Source organism: Lycorma delicatula, chromosome 11 (genome assembly GCF_047948215.1).
Source record: "Lycorma delicatula isolate Av1 chromosome 11, ASM4794821v1, whole genome shotgun sequence".
Taxonomy (NCBI): Eukaryota; Metazoa; Arthropoda; class Insecta; order Hemiptera; family Fulgoridae; genus Lycorma; species Lycorma delicatula.
The window spans coordinates 61804016-61824923 of record NC_134465.1 but is presented as its reverse complement, the minus strand read 5'-3'; the positions used below and the strand labels follow the sequence as shown (position 1 = coordinate 61824923).

Here is a 20908-nt window from a genome sequence, read left to right as displayed (position 1 = left end):
AAATTTTACTTATTCCTTTGTAAAGAATTTTATAACCTTTCATGACCTCAAAAGAATAGGGGGATATTCGTCGACCTTTGATTGTAATGTCGCAAAAAATGTTTTTTGAGAAACTGGCGTTGGGCTACATGAAAAAACCAATTAATTAAATTCATCCGTGATTTGGATGTTTTAAAAAATTACTTATTTAAACAAACAGATTGAATCGAAGTGATTCTTTAATTAGCTAATGAAACACGTTAATATTCCATTTTTCATTTCATTTAATAATAATAATAAATATTAATGATTTTTGCAAGTTTAAATCGAGTGATTTGTTCAAAAATAATTATGAACAATTTGTTATAGAAATAAACTTTAATCAAATCAATGTTGATAAAGTGTCAATTTAAAACGATGAAATTGAAATCATAAATCAAATTCATGAAATTGCTGTTTTTGAAAAGCCCGCCTAAACCTGCTTGTCATGTAGTATATTCCATTGCACGACGGTTCGGCTCGGCTCAGCTCAGGCGGAACGGGACAATTTTCGTGCGTGCTGCCGGCTTTCATCGATTTATAAAACGTCACGTCAAAAAACTAAAAAAATTTAAAGTTTCAAAGATTGAAAAGCAAACTGATTATACTTAAAGCTTTTATTCGAGTTATATGTTATTTTAACTATTTAAGAATTAAGTCTCTACTGAGTAAAAAATTAAAAAAAAATAATAATTACTATTTTCGGTGGAGACGATGATAAAGTTCCCTTACACCTTGTCGGTTTTCTCGGAATGCCAGGCACGTATTTTGAAATCCAGTCGAGATAAGGGCATGATTACATGTACGCTCCGTACATATAAATGCTACCACAATCTATTTCTATCTCCGGATTTGGTAACAAACTGCAGATGCGTCTATCTATAACGACATGAGCTACACCCACGATTTCGCCCCGACAAAGCAGTGCTCCGCCGGAGTCTACGAAACAGGTTCCTTCGTTTGCCGAAGGAGGTAAACAAATAATTCTTTGCAGCACATAAACATCATCTATACATGGACAGAATCTTGTTCCATGTTTCGCTATAGTGTTTAAGTACATCAGTTTACCCTATTGCCCTTTTTCAGTCCTTCCAAATCCTGCCGCCTCACATTCGTTCCAGATTCCATCCTGCGGCCATTCCCATTTATAAAATCCGACCTTATTTACTACAGGAGTTAGTAGAAACGGTTCATCCAAATTTATGAGTGAAATATCGTGACTTGCGAGACCGCGGGTGTCATAATCCTCATGACAAACTATCCGTTCATTTCTACGGATTTGCATATAAGGGCTGAATGTACCATCAGTGCGACCGGCTTCTATAATTACAGATCCTGGTTTTGCTACATCATACTTATCCTTGACAACGCAATGAGCCGCTGTTAAAACCCATTCCTCGTGAATTATAGCACCGGTACAGGTACCTAAACCTTTTACTTCTAGATATACACAGTGTGGTAATTGACCCTGATAAGCCTGTTTTCCTCCAAAAATTCGTTTATCTCTATTTTCCATCGGAAACACAAATAATAATACAAAACAGACCTCTAATTTCATGATAAAAAATATTTTTCCTTTTAAAAATTAAATTTTTTTTTCAAAATTAACTAATAAATTTACGTATATACAAAAGATTTTGTTACTACGGAAATTATTATTTCATTTTAGATAAAAAAATATTTTTTAGCAAAAATATTATTATAATTTATTTATCCGTAATCAAACCGTTAAAAAATACTAGATGTCTTGTTTTTATCGGTAAACTCGCAACAATTTTCTTACCGATAGTTGTATTTTATCCGTACCATCGAAAAAAATATTTTTCGTGCTTTATATGTATAATAATTTACGATAGATTTAAGAAAGTAAAAAAATATTAAGTTACCGTTTGTTACAGCGATCGCTAAATTACATGAACGGGTCAAAAAGAATAAGTATTAAATGTCCTCGAATCATAACGACCGATCTCGAATAAAATTGATCAACTTTCTCTGTCGGTGCTGATTTAACTAAAAATTTAGTTAAAAAATTTAACTAAATTTATTTAGGAAGTCTCGGTAAATAATATACTATGTAGGAAATTTCAAGTAATTTATCTAGAGTCTATCAGGTTACCATTTTCTACCGAGAAACTGGCGTTGGGCTACATGAAAAAACCAAAATCAAATTCATCCATGATTTGGATGTTTTAAAAAATTACTTGTTTAAACAAACAAATTGAATCGAAGTGATTGTTTAATTAGCTAATGAAACACGTTAATATTCCATTTTTCATTTCATTTAATATTAATAATAATAATTAATATTAATAATTTTTGCAAGTTTAAATCGAATGATTTGTTAAAAAATAATTATGAACAATTTCTTATAGAAATAAACTTTATTCAAATCAATGTTGATAAAGTTTCAATTTAAAACGATGAAATTGAAATCATAAATCAAATTCATGAAATTGCTGTTTTTGAAAAGCCGTCTCTCCTGGGTAACTATGTGTGTTGTTAACATAAAGTTACCCAGGAGAGAGAAGACTTGACTTTCCAAATTGAGACCAGCCATTAGAAACGTCTCCCCTTTTAATTTATTTATTGTCATCGAAAAACAACATTTAATGGAAACTGGAGAATCTGAAATTGAATAGAAAAGATAAAGGATATACGTCGAAAGGGAGATTGTAAATTATGATGAAATTTTATTGTAATACAATTATTAAAAGTTAAAAAAAAAAAAAATTAATTTAAAACAATCAGTATTTTTAAACTTTGATTACTTCCCCCACTTTCAATATTGTCCCAGAAGAGACCATTTTTTTTTTTGGTCTCTTGCACTACTACCTTGCCTAGGAAAACTTTAAAAAATCTTTTAAAAAATCTTTTAAAAAATATGCAATAAATAAAATTATAGCTTTTTTCGAATTTTAGGAAAGGGCATTTTGGGGAAAAATTACAAAAAATGTATAAGATAATCATGCACACAAGTACTGAACTTAATATAAATTGTGGTTATGTTTGCAAAATTTTGAGAAAATTAACCCCAAAATATTGTCTCCTTCACCTCCAAGATATATTTACCTCAAAATTTTACCAAAAAATTACAGGAGTCTCTATACACAATTCATGAAAATCGATTCATCCAGTCATAAGTTATTAAGCATCATACACGCCACACACCCGTACATATGTACGTACGTAATTAGTGACATTACCCCTCCCCCCACCAGCCATTTTTCTTTTTTGGCGTCCCTGGGTCAGAAAATGTCGTGAATTGGTAAAAAAATCCATACTACATTTTTTGACTGATTATCATATTTTCTTTCTTTCTTGATGTTTATTATCTCAATAAATTTTAAATTAATAAAATGTATAAAGATATGAGAATGAAGTATAATTTCAATTATATTTTCTAAATTTCGAAGATAAATTAAATAAATACAATAAAAACAAAAAAAAACCCATAAGATTTAAAATAATAATACTTTTCGATCTTTTAATTAATTTCACATTATTTTTTTTTAGATCAGCACCATATTAATAGCTTATAATAGTTTTATTTTTGTGTTAAGTAAAATTTAAAGAAAAATAGACAAAAATATTATTTTTTATTTTACTTATTTTGTGAAGTAGTGTTTTCAGTTGGTTTATTATTATTGTTATAAATTTATTTTATTTATAAAAGTTTATTTCCTTATTTTATGATAAAGTTATTATTAATTAATCAAAACAAGTCTTACTTATTTTTATTCCACCGGAAGACAGCAAAGATTATCGATTTTAAGTACTAAAAGTTATTTTAAAGACGATATTTATCCAGTATAAATTTTCATATATTAATTTAAAACAAAAAATAATAAAAACAAAAGATGAAAAAAAATCAAAGCTTTATTTTAACATTATATAATCTTATAATATTATTTTTTTATCCATTTATTTTAAGAATGATATAATAGTTTTTAAATTTATTTACTTAACAGATCATTTAAAACCGTAATAGAAGCCATAATAATTCATTTTTCCGGTAGATTAGAAAAACAAACTTACAGGAAAATCCTTAAATTCAATATTTGTAATAAAATATCTTCATAAAAGTTGCTTTCGGCGTTGTCGTTACTTCATTTAGTTTATTACATCCCATTTTTAAAAATCAGTCAAACATTCAGTAAAAAGATATCTTTCAAATATCATTTTTCTTTTTACGAGTATTATCGCTGGAAACCAAACCCGAATAGTTTTATTGAACGATTTTTCTTTCTTTTTCATTCTTCTTTAATGAAAAAAGAATAAAACGTAGTAACTTTTTTTTGTTGTTTAAAAGAGATGTTGAAGGAAAGAAATCTATGACAAATGATTGCTTTATATTGGATTTTGAATGGAAATAACTTAGTACAGAGATGTAATCTCTCTAAGCCGAGAGTACTCTCGTGCACGGGCACACGTTCTCGCACGAATTTATAACACATTAAAAAATAAACTTATTTATCTTTGATATTTAGAAAAAGTAATTGAAATTATACTTGTTTTATTTTACGTGAATTGTAATTCATTTTCTCTACATAAAATCCTTGAATCATTTAAAATATATTGAGATAATAAACATCGTAAAAGAAACAAAAATACAGAATCAAATATGAAATTCTTACGTGAACCTTCAGAATCATCCGAAATAAAAACTGGAGTAAGACAAGGATAAGAAAAACAGTTAAACGTTCACGAAAACATAAAAATGGACGCTAAAACTAAATTCATAAATATCTGCCCATAAATTCGTACAAACATTCTGGCCTTTGAGGGCGACAGTGCAATTTTCACAAGGTATACAGACAAGGTTAAAATCAAAATTCAAAAACTAAGCGAATGTACAAGCAAAATTAGTTTTCAAATTTCTTATATAAAAACAGAAATCAAACCCTTAAAATTACAGACAATAATGAAATAAGAAGCAGAGTTCAAAGGAACTCGACTAATGTAATTAAATATTACAAAACGTAATTTTTTTAATTTTTACTGCCTTGTACGAAGTAAAAGAAATATTGTGATCGCTAAAAATCTCGGTTTTCAGATTTCAATGGAAATATCCATTTTGACCATCCCTGAATCCAGTTTGTTTAATTTCGGCGTGACGTCTGTATGTACGTACTTATGTATAATTCAAAAACGATTGGCTGTGGGATGTTGAAATTTTGAATTTGGAATTGTTGTAAAATCTAGTTGTGCATCTCTCCTTTTGATTGCAATCGACTGGACCAAAATTGTCCAAAAAAGCCCAGAATCCAAATTGTTTTTGGATTTTTGACTTTTTCTTAACTACAGTAATAAAGCTTCATTGAGAGCTTTTCAACGATATATAGTGGTGGTACACAAGTGGTGATATACAAGTGATACACTTATTTTCATTGGTTCCAGTGTTATAGCCAAATAAAATTTTAATTATTGAAATATTTGGATCTTACAAGAGGAAGGCATATCGGTTCGAATCAGACTTCATCTTGTTTTTTAACGTCAGTTCTTGTATTGTTGTTGCGGTGAGTTTCTATGTTCTCGGATGAAGACAAAGCAAATTATGTTTTATTGTTGGCTGAATTAAAATACGTAATTTTAGTACAACGTGCGTTTCGACGTGAATTCGGAAGAGATCCACCACACAAAAATGACACAACACGTTTCAAACGATTTGAAGAAACCGGATCGGTTAAGAAACAGAAATCAACCGGCAGACCAAGTGTTCCAGACGAAACGATTGAACTAATTAGACAATCGGCAATTAGAAGTCCACCCCCCGTCGAAGCGTCGAATTAGGTATTCCAAAATCAACGGTTCACATAGTTTTACATAAAAAACTAATTTTTACAGACGAAGCTACATTCCATGTGAATGGATGCGTTAACAGCCACAATTGACGAATATGGGGCTCTGAAAACCCACACCCAATTATTGCGAAACAACGGGATTCGCCTAAAGTTAATGTTTGGTGTAGTGCGATGAAAAATCGTGTAATAGGGCCTTTCTTCTTTGCTGAAAAAACAATTAATGGAGTTGTGTATCTTGATATGTTAACCAGTTATTTCTTTCCTCAGCTGAATGAACTCGAAAACATTCATCGACTTCATTTCCAACAAGACGGTGCTCCCCCGCACTTCAATGCATCGGTCACGGACGCGTTGAACGAAAAATTTGGAGATCGATGGATAGGCCGGCAAGGTCCCGTACTTTGGCTTCCAAGGAGTCCAGACCTGACACCTTGCGATTTTTTGTTGTGAGGGTACATCAAAAGGGTTGTTTATACACAAAAAATTCGCGACCTAAACCACTTAAAAAACAGGATTAATGAAGCAATGACAACCATTAACTAATAATTGGAGAGATTTTGAGTATCTTTTGGACATTTGTCGAGCGACTAAGGGCGCACATATTGAAATTATTAATTATGTAAAAAAATGTTTCAGACGACAATTTTTTTCATATTTTTTATTATTGAATTATTATTTATCGTAAATTCCTTTTCACGATCACAGGTTAATTATTATTAATAAATCAATATACAGGGTTATCATAAAAGAATGGTGCGGTTTTGAACATGGTTTAAATTAAAACAGAATTACTTACAGTTTGTTTTTTATTTTTCAAATTTGTCGTCTCAAACATTTTTTTAATAATAAAAATATTTTTTTTTTTAAATGAAATAATAGTTTCCATAGTAACAAATTTTTTTGTTAAATCTAAATTCTATTTGTTAATGATATACGTAAATTTATTAGTTTATTTTGAAAAAAGGAAATTAATTTTGAAAAGGAAAAATATTTTTTATCATGAAATTACAGGTGTGTTTTGTATTATTATTTGTGTTTCCGATGGAAAATAAAGAAAAACGAATTTTTGGAGGAAAACAGGCTTCTCTGGGTCAATTACCACACTGTGTATATATAGAAGTAAAAGATGCAGTTGTTAGCTGTACCGGTGCTATAATTCACGAGGAATGGGTTTTAACAGCGGCTCATTGCGTTGTCAAGGATAAGTATGATGTAGCAAAACCAGGATCTGTAGTAATAGAAGCCGGTAACACTGATGGTACATTCAGCCCTTATACGCAAATCCGTACAAATGAACGGATAGTTTGTCATGAGGATTATGACCCCCGCGGTCTCGCAAGTCACGATATTTCACTCATAAATTTGAATGCACCGTTTCTACTAACTCCTGTCGTAAAGAAGGTCGGATTTTATAATAGGGAATGGCCGGAGGGTGGAATCTGGAAGGAATGTGAGGCGGCGGGATTTGGACAGACTGAAGAAGGGAAATGGGGTAAACTGATGTACTTAAACACTATAGCAAAACATGGAAGAAGAGTCTGTCCGTGTATAGATAATGATAATCTGCTGCAAAGAATTATTTGTTTACCGCCTTTGCAAAACGAAGGACCCTGTTTCGGAGACACCGGCGGAGCGCTGCTTTGTCGGGGCGAAATCGTGGGTGTATTTCATGCCGGTGTAGATAGACGCTTCTGCAGTTTGTTACCAAAACCGAAGACAGAAACAGATTGTAGTAGCATTCATGTGTACGGAGTGTACATGTATACATGCCCTTATCTCGACTGGATTTCAAAACACGTGCCTGGCATTCCGAAAAAACCGACAAGCTGTAAGGGAACTTTATCATCGTCTCCACCGAAAATAGCAATTATTATTTTTTTTTTATTTTTTACTCTGTAGACTTAATTCTTAAATAGTTATAATAACATTTAACTCGAATAAAAGCTTTAAGTATAATCAGTTTGCTTTTCAATCTTTCAAACTTTAAATTTATTTACTTTTTTGACGTGACAACGTCTTTTATAAATCGATGAATTTAATTAATTCGTATTTTCATCTAGCCCAACGCCAGTTTCTCAAAAACATGTGTTTACTTCATAAGGATAACAAGTTTTTTTTGGCGATATTACAATCAAAGGTCGACGAATAATCGCAGGCCTGCGATTCTTTTTTGATTATTTATTAACTTTGTTTAAAAATTTCACATGTAATCTGTCATAAGGACAATGGACGATATAAAAAATTGGTTTTACTTAAAAATGTATTTAAGTCCTACTCTACTAAAGGCACTTATGTGTATGCTTTCCTCTTAGCTGAGAACATGCTTTCATTATCGAACATACTGCCCGTCAAAAAATCATGTTTTATCTTAAATGTTAGTAAACCATAAGTAACAAAGAACATATTTACATGGTTGAACATACTGCCTGTCAAAAAATCGTAAAAGTTTTTCTTACATATTTATTAACAATAAATAACAACAGTAATAATAATTGCAAAATAAATTAATACATTTTACTATCGTAATTCATATATTCAACATCGTAGCAGATCTTACAACAACTATTCTCGATACAAATAAATCGATACTGAAAATACTATGGATTCACTAATATCCTAATAATAATAATAATAAATAAAACACAATAAAAAAAAAAAAAAAAAAACAATAGGATAAATAATGAGGGTAATAATGATAAATAATTAAGATTTTAATGAAAAGTATAAACTTTTCATTATTCAATTACTTTATTTTTATATTTTTTCATTATTTATTCTTTTGAAGGATAAAAATAATGAGGGCTTGCTTTCATTTAGAATCGTAAACATGATTTTTTTTTGTCCTTGTAACTACAACTAAATATACATATAGGCCAAGCACGTGAGTCAAATCAAATGGTGAACAATAAAGGTCAAAATTAGAAGAATTTTGAATCCTATATATCCTCCTTAGCGATTTATTGATTTTGAAGCTAACTTCTCTTTTGTTATTGTGTCAAGAAAGGTTAGTTTCATATTACGATAATTTGTTTCGTAAATTGGATATAATATATAACTAATAAATAAATTAATTTAATTTATATTTAAGTTTCCAGCTCTCGTATCGAGTGAATTTCCATATGGATATTATAGAACTTAATGAAAATGTTGAGAGTGTGTGCAATCTTTAAAAGATGTGTAAACCAAATTTAATTGGAAAGATTTGCTGCTATTTTTTCGCTTTTCCTTGGATCAATTTTCATCATTCAAAAAAAAATTTTTACTCAAGAGGTTATCAATTTTGGACACCTAATAATCTCATTCCTAGACGTCGCCCTGGCGGGCGAGTCTTTTAGCGTTAGTTTTAGAAATCTGTCTATTTTTTTACAATTACCATCTGTTTTTTTTTAAATCATTCTTTTTAATAGTTTAATTTAAAATCTGTCAGCGTTAGTCGTAGCAATAATAATAGCTTTGATTAAAAAACATAATAAATGAATGAAAATTATAAATTTATGATTTCGCTATTGTGTATTTTATCGAACTGCTTAAGTTTGCTCTATAAGGTTCTGTTTATGATAATCGTCTAGTATGCCTTCAGCTCTTTAGGGTGGATTTACATTGTCGGTCTTTACAAAACGTTGTCACGCTCAAATCGCGTGCGAAACGTAGTTCCACACAAACCACTGTTTTTTTTTTTCAATTTTTCACTTCAGATTTCACAAAAAATTATTAAATTTACCCCTTAATTTGGTCCAAAGAATTACAGTCTACTTTCTTTTTAGTCTCCGGAACCATCGTAAGGTATAACCTCAGAGGATGAATGATGATGATATGAATGAATGTAAATGAAGTGTAGGTCTCAGGTCGAGCATTCCTAAGATACGTGGTCAATTAAAATTCAACCACCAAAGAATACCACGATCTTGTGTTCAAACGCGTATGAAAGTAATTATCTTTATTAGGATTTGAACCTTAGAACTTTCGACTTCGAAATCAGCTGATTTGCGTTGACATGAATCTAGGATCTAGTATTCAAATCAGTCTCTCTTTTTCTGTTTAGCCTCCGGAATCACCCACCGTATGCTAGATCGTGGATACGGAGTTCTTTGGTGGTTGGGTTTCAATTAACCACACTTCTCAGGGTTGGTCGACCTGAGACGTTACAAGACTACACTTTATTTACTTTTATACATATCATCCTCTGAAGTAATACCTGGCGGTAATTCGCGGAGGCTAAACAGGAAAAAGGAAGAAGGGTCGACCACTCCTGAGGTGTGTGGTTATTGATACCCAACCACCAAAGAATACCGGTATTCACGATGTAGTATTCAAATCCGTATAAAAGTAACTGTCTTTAGTAGGATTTGAATCGTAAAATCTTCGACTTCGAAATCAGCTGTTTTGCGATGACGAGTTCACCACTAGACCGATCTGGGTGGATTAAGAATTATTTAAAGTCTAGTTTAATTTTAATAAAGGCACACAAATCAGGGTGAAATCTTTCACCATCTGTGACACTCGCTTACGAAGGGTTTTCGAATCTACGTTTGTATTAAATTTTTTTTTATCTTTGCCAGTAGAACATATTTTGAAAGTTTGCTAAATTCTTCTTGAATTATTCTGTACATTCGAGTTCTGTAAATAAAGTAATGAGACTAGTTTATTTTGTTATTTTGGCAGCCAAAGTGGCAACAGTATAAAGTTACTAGTAGACATATGGTTATATGAACAGCTAATTTATATTAGGTATTAATATTTTCAGTCTATTATTGTTGTCACGTGTGACGTAATCAAAATTTTCGTGAAACGAGATTTTGTTATGCATTACAAAAATGAGTGAAAATAATTGTGAGTGACGTTTTGCAATCAAGATTTGTTTTAAACTCGTTGAGAATGCACTCTTTCAAATTTGAAAAGGGTGCATAGAGATGACGCTCTGTCACGGCCCCAAGTTTTTAGGTGGTTTAAAGCAGTAACAGATGGCCGGGAATCAGTTGCGGACGAGCTGCGCTTTGAAAGACCGTTAAGTCATAAAGTGACCACAATGTTAGGCGAATCGGAGACTTGATACGGTACGACGGGCGATTAACTGTCAGAATGATGGCAGAACAATTGAATTTGAACTATACCACAATCCATCAGATTTTGACAAACGAATTGGACATGAAAAAAAAATTGTGCAAAATTAGTCCCAAAAAACGTCACTGTTGAACAGAAAAACAACTGGAAGTGTGCCGCGATTTTCTGAGACAAATTGAAACTAATCTGATTTTCTAAAAAATGTTATTACCGGTGATGAATCTTGAATATTTGAGTAAGACCCAGAAACAAAACGCCAGAGCAAGGAGTAGCACACTTCAAACTCATCACGTCCCAAAAATGAGCAATACAAAAGCATGTTAATTTGTTTCTTCGATAGTAATGGCATGGTTTTTAAGAAGTTTCTGCCAACAGAACAGACGTAAATCAATATGTTTACCGAAAAATTCTTGAAAGACTGCGGAAAAGAATCGCCTGCGTGAGACGAGCCATCAAGGACAATTGGATGCTGTATCATGACAATACAGCTTGTCACACTGCACTCTCAATTAATGAGTTTTTGGCAAAGAAAAACATTTCTGTAGTTCCTTAACCACCTGACTTGAGTCCCTGCGACTTTTTTCTGTTCCCGATTTAAAAAAAAACACCTCAAAGGACACCATTTTGGAACAGTAGAAAACATTAAAAAAATGTAAGCGATCATCTTAAGGATATTCCGGTTTCTGAGTTCCAATACAGCTATGAAGAGAGGGTAAATCCGTTTCAAGCGTTGTGTGGTTTCCCAAGGAAACTACTTCGAAGGTGGTAAAATCCATGTGTAATTGAATTTTAAATAAAAGGTTTTTCTGAACCAGTCTCATTACTTTATTTATAGACCTCGTGTGTATATATATATATAGTAAAAGCTTTTTCATGTAAAAAGCCTTACATTTATTTTTGCAGTTATCAAACTCATGTTTTTATTTATTTTCAATATGATGCTAATTTCAGAGTTGACATTTAAAAAAAAAATTTGTAACGTTTATTATTATTATTATTATTATTATTATTATTATTTTTACTTTTTAATCCATATTTTAAAGTCGATTATCTTAATATTTTTCTGTTAGTTTATTTATTTTTTATAATAATAAATATAATAATTTTTTATTATTCTGTTGCAGGTGAGTGGCGTTATTTATTGTTACTTAGCGTGGAATTATTTCTTACATGAATAGTAGTAAAAAGTTTTTATAATGATTGGTGAGTTAATTTTGATATATTTTTACAAAAACACTAACTTATTTTTTTAATGGAAACTTTAGAATGTTAGTACATTTTTTACGATATCAGATGTATATATGGTAGAATAATTCTTCGTTTTTTTTATTTTACTTTGATTTTTCTGTATTATTGAAAATGCATGTTTTTGAGACGAATTATATCTTTGTTATTTTTTTAAAAGTGATCACGGTTATGACGTTGTACTGAGTGTATACGTCACAATGATTTAGCAGAGGTAAACACCAATCTGTGATTGTGATTACGTAAACGTTACCATGGGCAACGTGCGACGTTGTCTATTGTTATTTTAACTCCACATTGTATGTAAACGTTTTTATGTCGGTATACGGTGCGATGTTCATTGTGGCAACAGTGATAATGAATGATAGAAACTTATTGTTGACGTCATCCTTGAATACTTAATATTTATTTTAGAGTATAGTGTTTATAACAATAGTATTAGCTTATGCTAATTAATCAAGTTATATTCCGTAATAGGATTGGATTCTTCTTTGTTTTTATAAGTTACTTAATAAATTCTGCCTTGTCAAGTAAATTAATAATTTCAATTTATTACAGGCTGTAATAAATTGTATTTATATATTAAATGATAGATATTAAATATTTATTTATTAGAAGAATATTCTTAATTAATTTATTACTTATAAAAGATTTATGACTTATTAAATCCAGAACCAAGAGTTTAGATTCTGCTGTTGGGTCAGGATATTTTGGTATCTTTCTTCTAAAATTTTTTCTTTTTAAAAAAAAAAAATTAAAAATAACTACATAAACAGGTAAAATGATACTTCTTTTCGTTGTTACAATATTCTATTAAATAAACATTAATATTTTATGTATAATAAATATATTATATATGTATATATACAGTATGATTCATGAGGATAGGGCAATACTTTTACAACTTATTCTAGAGGCTAAAAATAAGAAAAAAGTTCATATAAACATAGGTCTGAAAACGCTTCGTTAGCGAGTTATACAGGCTAAAAGATTTCGCCCGAGTTTCAGTTATCCGGGTAAATTAAGGCTTTCTGAAATTCTGGGAAGGTCAATTAAAAGGCGAATTCAATTGTTTCCTATGGTTTTTCAGCTGGTAAATCGAAAAAAATAGGTCCCAGAACTGTATCTCTCTTATTTTCTAAGATATCCCATGTAAAACGCCAAAAAATAGGGTCAAAAAACACATTTTTTTACGTTTAAGACGTACAATACGTTATTAAATTGCCAATTAATCATACATTTTTTAAACATAAATTTTAGAGAATTTAATTATAAGAAGATTGATGTAAATAATGTCAACAGAAAACTTTTTCGTTATTTACAGTAGAAAATAACTAGAGGAAGAAAGAATACTTACTGTTTTTTTAATGATAATGATAAAATGCTGCTTACAAGTAGTATTTCGTGTGGTTCAAAACTTTCAAAAATGCCACCGTTGTGTTCAATGCACTTTTCAACGCGTTATACTAGATTTTGTGTTACCAGTCTAACGGTATCTTTGCGTTCCTTGATTATAGTTGCAGCGTTGAGAATGCGAGCAATCAGTTCATCGTGTGTGTCTACTTTTTGCTTGTAAACCTAATTTTTCAAACATCCCCACAAACAATAATCCAACGGAGTGAGGTCTGGGGATCTCGGTGGCCAATTAACCGGCCCTACACGTCTCCTATCCATTTACCAGTAAACTTTTCATCAAGACATTGCCTTACTTCATTAGTAAAATGTGTAGGAGCTCCATCAAGTTGGTAATACATTTCAATTCGTTTTGCTAAGGGGATATTTTCCAGCAATATAATAAATTCATTACGTAAAAATTCCAGATAATTTCTCCCTGTGACACGATGTTGTAGTATGAAAGGGCCAATTAATTGGTCATCTATGATACCATACCAAACATTCACTGAAAATCGTTGCTGGAAATTTTTTTCCACTGTAGCATGTGGGTTTTCTTCAGACCACCGTTGCGCATTCTGTGTGTTGTTTATTCCGTTACGAGTGAAAGTAGCGTCATCCGAAAATAGTAAAAATGGAATTAAATGTTGATTTCTATTAACCCATTGACAAAACTGCAGCCGACTGGCGTAGTCACCAGGCTGGAGATGTTGCACTTTCTGAATATGAAAAGAATGCAATCCATTATTATTTAATCTCCTCCATACTCTACTTTGTTAAAAATTGAGCCGTGTTGCAATTGATCGTGTGCTTGTTGTCGGACTACGTTGAACCATCTGCTGAATGCTTTCACTTTCATCAGCATGATTTTCTTGTCGTTTAGATGAAATATGAGCGCTGGGAGTGTACCGTTCTCACGAAGATTATTAAAAATTCTAATAAATACTTTACGATTTGGTAAAACACGACCAGGATACCTATGTCGATATTCCGTAACCGCTGCCGCAGTACTTCCATTGCAAAATCCATAGATGAAGATCATGCCGATATTTTCGGCATTATTGAAGATACGCGGGATTTTTCAATACAAAACTAAACAGAATTTCACTTTTTTAACAGACTTTTTTAACAGAACCAATATCTGTTTCGGTTCCGCCTGGCAGCTGATGAGCTGTGCGTCTGCGCGTAGGTCCAGTCAAATGAACATCTGATGTTTGACTGCCCTGCATTTGTAGTGGGGGGGGGGAAAGATCGGGCCACCCTGGAATTTAGAGGTCAAAGAGAAATAGGCCACTCACAAGCGGCGAGTCAATGTGGCGAGAACCGCATTGTCGGACCGTGTGGGAGTTCCTTGATGCGGTTGCTATGTTCAACCGACATCAGTAGTTTACGTAAGGGAAAGACTCCTAACGCGCTGCTGTGGGAAGCTGATTTTGAGATATATGGCTGAATACCAGCCAATTAGGCCTCCAAGCGCTTTAACATGGACAGGTACCGACCTCGGGGACAGCGTCCTAGGCGTGACAGAGAATTGCTGTCTAGACAAAGTAAATATTAATTTATGGACGTATTTATTTTTAGTAGTTGACGGGGTGCGCCTACCCATTTTAGTAAATATATAGCAAGTGAACGGTTGGTACACGTAAGCTGTTGGTGTTAGTCACCGCGCTGAGTCCGCTCACCCTGTTAGGTAAGCTCTAGGAGCTATTTAGGACATTGGTCGCTAAACTGTTTCAAGGCTCAGTATCCGTTTCTGGCACAGACATTCGGTCTTATGCTTTATGGCGACCGAATTTGGTGGTGGCGGGAGAAATGACAAGCAAACCAAAAATTCAGTCCATGAGGTGATAGTTTTTTTATTTTACCTTTTATGTAATTAGCAGTTATCAAACGTAGTATATTTAAAAAACAGTTATAAAACTGTAATAATGGATGAAATGAATAAAAACTATTATGATTATTATTATTATTTCTTTTATTTTGTATAAATATTTTTAACTTTTTCCCCTCTTCCTCGAATCGGATTCCACAGTGAAGCATAACATAATCCGGTGGGGGGGCGTCCTTTTACTCTAATAAGCCGGCTGGATCTTAACTATTAATGCTTGCCTCTAACTCCCAGAGTAGGATTACCAGGCTCGACTATGACGTTCTTGTTTCCCCACCCTAGGAGCCGGGACTTGGTCTTTATGCCTGGTTTGCCTCAAATGAGAATACCCAAAAGAGCATTATCGCCGGAACTACGGTCTTTTCTGCAAAAGGACGAGAGAGTCCTCGTGCCTCATCACTGCTACCCATCTGTGCATGCACAAACGAATAACAGCTCAGCAGGGAGCTGTCCCTCATCCCTTCGTTTCCCTAGGAAAGCTATCCTTCTGTTGAAGGACCCATGTGATAAAACAGATATAGCACGGAGTTGTACCTCATACATACGGCCCATGATTCTCTCCACCGTAAGTGGCCCAGTAATCAACTCATATTGCAAGAGCTCCCTGTCCAAGATCCGACAGGCAAACACGACATGCTCCGTGGTTTTAACTCCGAATATTATTTAGTTACCAAGCATTAACTAAACTTACTTATTGCTATTTCTTTTTAATCCGGATAATCCATAGTTCTTCCTGTAAAATTCATATGAATAAAACGAAGAAACTTTTAAATAAACAGAACAAATATTTCAACCGACAAGGAGCAAGCTAGCTTTTAGTTTGGTAACTCTCAAGTTTGGTAGTGAAAATCAACGTTGTTTCCGCACCCATAGCCTTTTTTACATTCATCCTTACCTTCAACATACAAGTGCTGATAAGTCTTCAATTAGAGTATTGTCATCGTTCGGCTCTACAGTTCTATGGCTTAAACCGGCTGATGAACTTCTAGATATCGTTTCAGTACAGCCAATATACTTTTCGAGAACTTTATTTCGTACGGGATTATCTTCCTTAATGAAAGATCTAGCAAATTCCTTTCTCATCTTTTAGTTTCATAAGTTTGTTTCCGGTTGCTTTCAAAATATCTAACATTTTTAATAACAGCCTTTATATTAGTGAACAATTTCATTTATTGTTCAATCAAATTTTTTTTTGCCGTCTGTTCCAGATAATTCTTTCTTTAATTTATCTCAAGTATTTTTACTTTCTTAGTTAATACGTCTTAGACGTATTGCAATATCGGTTTTTTGTTTTAATTTTCGAAGAAAGAGCTTTTTGTTGGGTTGATGGTTCTCGCGAATTAATGTATAAATAGTTATTAATACTGATGAAACAGCCAAAACAATAATAAACAAAATACAAAGTAGAATGGAATGGAAAAATGTCACTATAGTAGTGCTACAGACAGGACCATCTTAAGATTCTACGGACATTGCTAGAATTTTACATGTATTTTTAATCTACCGATTTTAAAGAAGTCTGAAAAACTAATCTGTAGATGTTACAACATCTGTAGTAGATGGTATTTTGTTTTTTATTCACTCGACCATATAGACAGTACGTGGTATTTGGTTTGAATATTATATATATACTTGTATTTTGTTTTACATATTGTGAAAGAAAAAAAACAACATGGATTTGACATAAATATATATTTAAACAGTATGCTTCATACATCCTTTCTACTCTATTTCCTTTCATTTTTGTTATTTCTGTTTCGATATTTATTATTTGAAACGATATCAGTTTTATATTAAATTTAGGTACGCTTAGATTTTTCAAGTTGACTTGATTTCACTTAGGATGTGATCTTTATATATTTTGTATTCGATGTAACGTAAAATGACGTAACAGTTTTTTTTTTCATTATTATGATTGTTTTTTTCTTCTTAGTAAAAGGATTGTTTGAACTCTCGTCGCGATGTTTCTGTTTTGTTCTTTTACTTTTTATATAATATCCAATTTTTTATAATGTACTTTTTATTATGTCAGTATGTAAGTTTTTCTTCTCGTTTATTTTTGTTTATTTATTTATTTTTTTTGAAAATCATTAACAAAAGTATCTCTTATCACCGATATTACAGTTCAAAAAGAATGACACGATTTCAAGCAGATATATTTCATAACAAAAATTTTAAAATTACAAGATGAATTACGTTTTATACAAAAATGTTTAAAATTAAGTTGCAAAGGTTTTATAACCTTTCATCTACTGCACGGATAACATCAAGTTGAATTCTTCCACAACACGTTCTGTTACAGAAGTTATTGCAGTTTTACTTTCAGTTAACCAGGTTTTACATTTTTTAAGTTAAATTTTTTAGTTAACCAGTTTCAGCTGGTTTTTAGTTAATCCTAATTTTCAGCTCATTCAAATCATCAAGTAATGGTTGAACATAAACTCTTAAATTTACATCTATCCGTAAGAAAAAGTCATAAGGAGTAATATTTGGGGTTGTCGCTGGTCAAGTGTGTAGTATCAAGTCTTGAGGTCTCGTACACCCTATTCAACGTTGAGGCAATGCGTCATTTAGAAACCATCGAACGCGGTTGCACCGATGTAGTGTGCTCCCATCTCGATGGAAAATTAATTCTTCATAGTTTTCATTTAATTGTGGGAATCCTGCAGCATTTCAAAATAAAAATGCCCTGTTTCTGTGTTTTCTTTTAAAGATAAAAAGGCCATTTTTGTTAACAAAACCGTAGAAAATAATTAACTTTCGATGAATCTCGCTCCTGCTGTACAACCTCTTACGGATTTTCAAGCCCTATACACAAACATCGTGACCTGAAGCTTTAAATCTTAAATAAAATGTTACTTCATTAATCGGACGACAATAAAATGTTTAACTCAATTACGAGTCCTCGTTTCATCATCAGATGTAATTGATGTCAGATAAAATTTCATCATCATTGATGTTCATCTGAATGATGATGTCATCATCAGATATACCTATCGTTTTCCATATCGACTAAGAGCATATCACAAAAATCGTTACGTATTCTTTTGTCATTAATTTTAAGAGATTTTTCCATTTCTTTTTCCTGTTTAGCCTCCGGTAACTACCGTTTAGATAATTCTTCAGAGGATGAATGAGGATGATATGTATGAGTGTAAATGAAGTGTGTAGTCTTGTACATTCTCAGTTCGACCGTTCCTGAGATGTGTGGTTAATTGAAACCCAACCACCAAAGAACACCGGTATCCACGTTCTAGTATTGAAATCCGTGTAAAAACAACTGGCTTTACTAGGATTTGAACGGTGGAACTCTCGACTTCCAAATCAGCTGATTTGGGAAGAATTTTAAGAGCTTGTCAGCTGTAATCAGTACGTCTCGAAATGCAAGCGTCGTCGTAATACACGCCAATTAGTCAATCATATGAGGGATAGCAAGTTTTGGCGACTAACGCGACGAGTGGATCTTTTCGGATATCTCTGAAAAGCCTCTTGAATTCGTTATATATTTCTTCTAAACTGCATTTTAGCCCTTAATTTTTTTTGTAATTAAATTCTTCGTCTACCAATTAATCTGTAGAATTATTAAAAAAAAAAAATTAATAATAAACTATATGTCTCTTTGTAATTTCATAGATTCAACCGATAAGATATTTTAAATTTAAAAAAAAATTACCACTAGACCAACCCGGTAGGTCTAGTGGTAAACTCGTCATCGTAAATCAGCTGATTTCAAAGTCGAAGTCCTAAGGTTCAAATCCTAATAAAGGTAGTTACTTTTATTCGGATTTGAATAATTTTTTCTCTGCTCTCCTGCGCTGGATTTGCAATCAAGTTTAGCTCAATCCAGGAGAGTGTCATTTAGTTCAAACGAGCCTTTCCGCGTTCCAGCAATATGTCCGGTGCGGCAGGTCTGGATCTTTTGATTCTTCGATTTGCCTACCTCAAACCACCGGAGAGGAGTGAACCGGACCCGAATATGTCGTTACCGGGTCCTTCTCCAGCGGCCGGGACTCGTTCTGTACACTTTATGTTATTTATTTCTATGCCTGTCTCATACCGCCAGGCGGGGGGAACCGGGCCCGAATATGTCGTTCCCGGGCCCCACCCAGCGGCCGGGGCTCGGTTTTTTATCTCTTTTTTTTATTCTATCTCGAGGCTCTGATCCATTCCTTAAAATCTGAATACTAGATCCCGGATACCGGTGTTTTTCACCGGATACCGGAGTTGGTTTCAATTAACCACACGTTTCAGGAGTAGTCGTCCTCAGTTTGTTCAAGACTACAAATTTACCGGTACAGTTACTTTTTTTTTGGGCGACAAACGTCTGCGCATTGTCATCGCCCGGAATTTTTTTTTTAATAAAAAGGTAAAATAACACTAAAATAATAAAACTAATATAAATTATAAAATAAGAAAATTAAAACTTAGTTAGAACAAAAGTTAAAAAAGTGAAATAAAACTCAAAACTATTATCACGGATTGAGTCTTTAAAATATAACAGCTAAAATAATAGAAAAGGAAACTATATAAAATTTAACTAATTCCGATAGGGAGTGCAAAAGACGCCCTACTCGGATAATAAAATTAAAGACATAGAACGAAAAAAATAAAAATTGAAAGTAAGGAAAAAAATTATCTAAAACCCTCTAGCGTAAAAAATATATATGACAATATTAAATTTTTTGCAGTAACCTAGTACTAGGCAAAAGCAGAAACATCCGGTCCAAACTTTCATTATCATTGGACAAGATACCACTGATGTTTCTGGGTAGATTAGATTTACGAAACAACGCCGTCTATAAGTATGTGGTGCACAGTCATGCGGCAGTTGCATCGTGTGCATACAGGTACGTGTCCTCCTGACATTAGGTACTCATGTGTGACCCTCGTATAACCTATCCGCAATCGGCAGAGTACTACTTCACGTCGAGTTTTTCTGCATGAGGAGTCCCATGCCAACACAGAATCTTTAATCTGCCGGACTTTATTATTGTCGGTAGTGGTCCAGTCATCTTGCCACCTTGCTCTCAGTGATTGTTTTACACGATTAATAAAATCAGAGGTAGTAACTCGAGTGGTGAAAGAAGGCTGAGTACATGCTTCTTTGGCAGCATAATCTGCTTGTTCATTACCTGGAATCCCTACGCGGCTAGGGACCCAGCAAAAACTTACTTCTGTGCTGCGATTATTCAACTCGGCGATTGCGTTGTAAATTTCAATGACGATAGGATGTTTGGAATAAAAGTTTTCTAACGCCTGGAGAGCACTACACGTGTTACTGCAAATAAGAATGTTTCTATATTTAGGGGTAATGATATTTAGAGCCTTATTTATAGCGAGCAGTTCAGCGGTTAACACACTCGTAATACCTGGTAGGCCAAACATATAAGTTTTTCCATTGACAACAAAAGCACAACCAACGGTATCGTTTTGTTTCTATCCATCAGTGTATATCACCGCGTCCGGGTTCATCTTGGAGAGAACACACTGTAACATTTGCCGG

At 32.8% G+C, this 20908-nt stretch overlaps 1 protein-coding gene across 1 annotated transcript; it reads right to left on the bottom strand.

Annotated features, from left to right (window-relative positions):
* Positions 1–814: 814 nt before the first annotated feature.
* LOC142331952 (serine protease SP24D-like) lies at positions 815–1534 on the bottom strand. The gene is made up of 2 exons (XM_075378006.1): positions 1321–1534; positions 815–1059 (listed from the first exon to the last, which is right to left on the bottom strand). Exons 1-2 carry the CDS (start codon positions 1532–1534, stop codon positions 815–817), a joined length of 459 nt encoding a protein of 152 aa, XP_075234121.1.
* Between the last annotated feature and the right edge of the window lie 19374 nt (positions 1535–20908).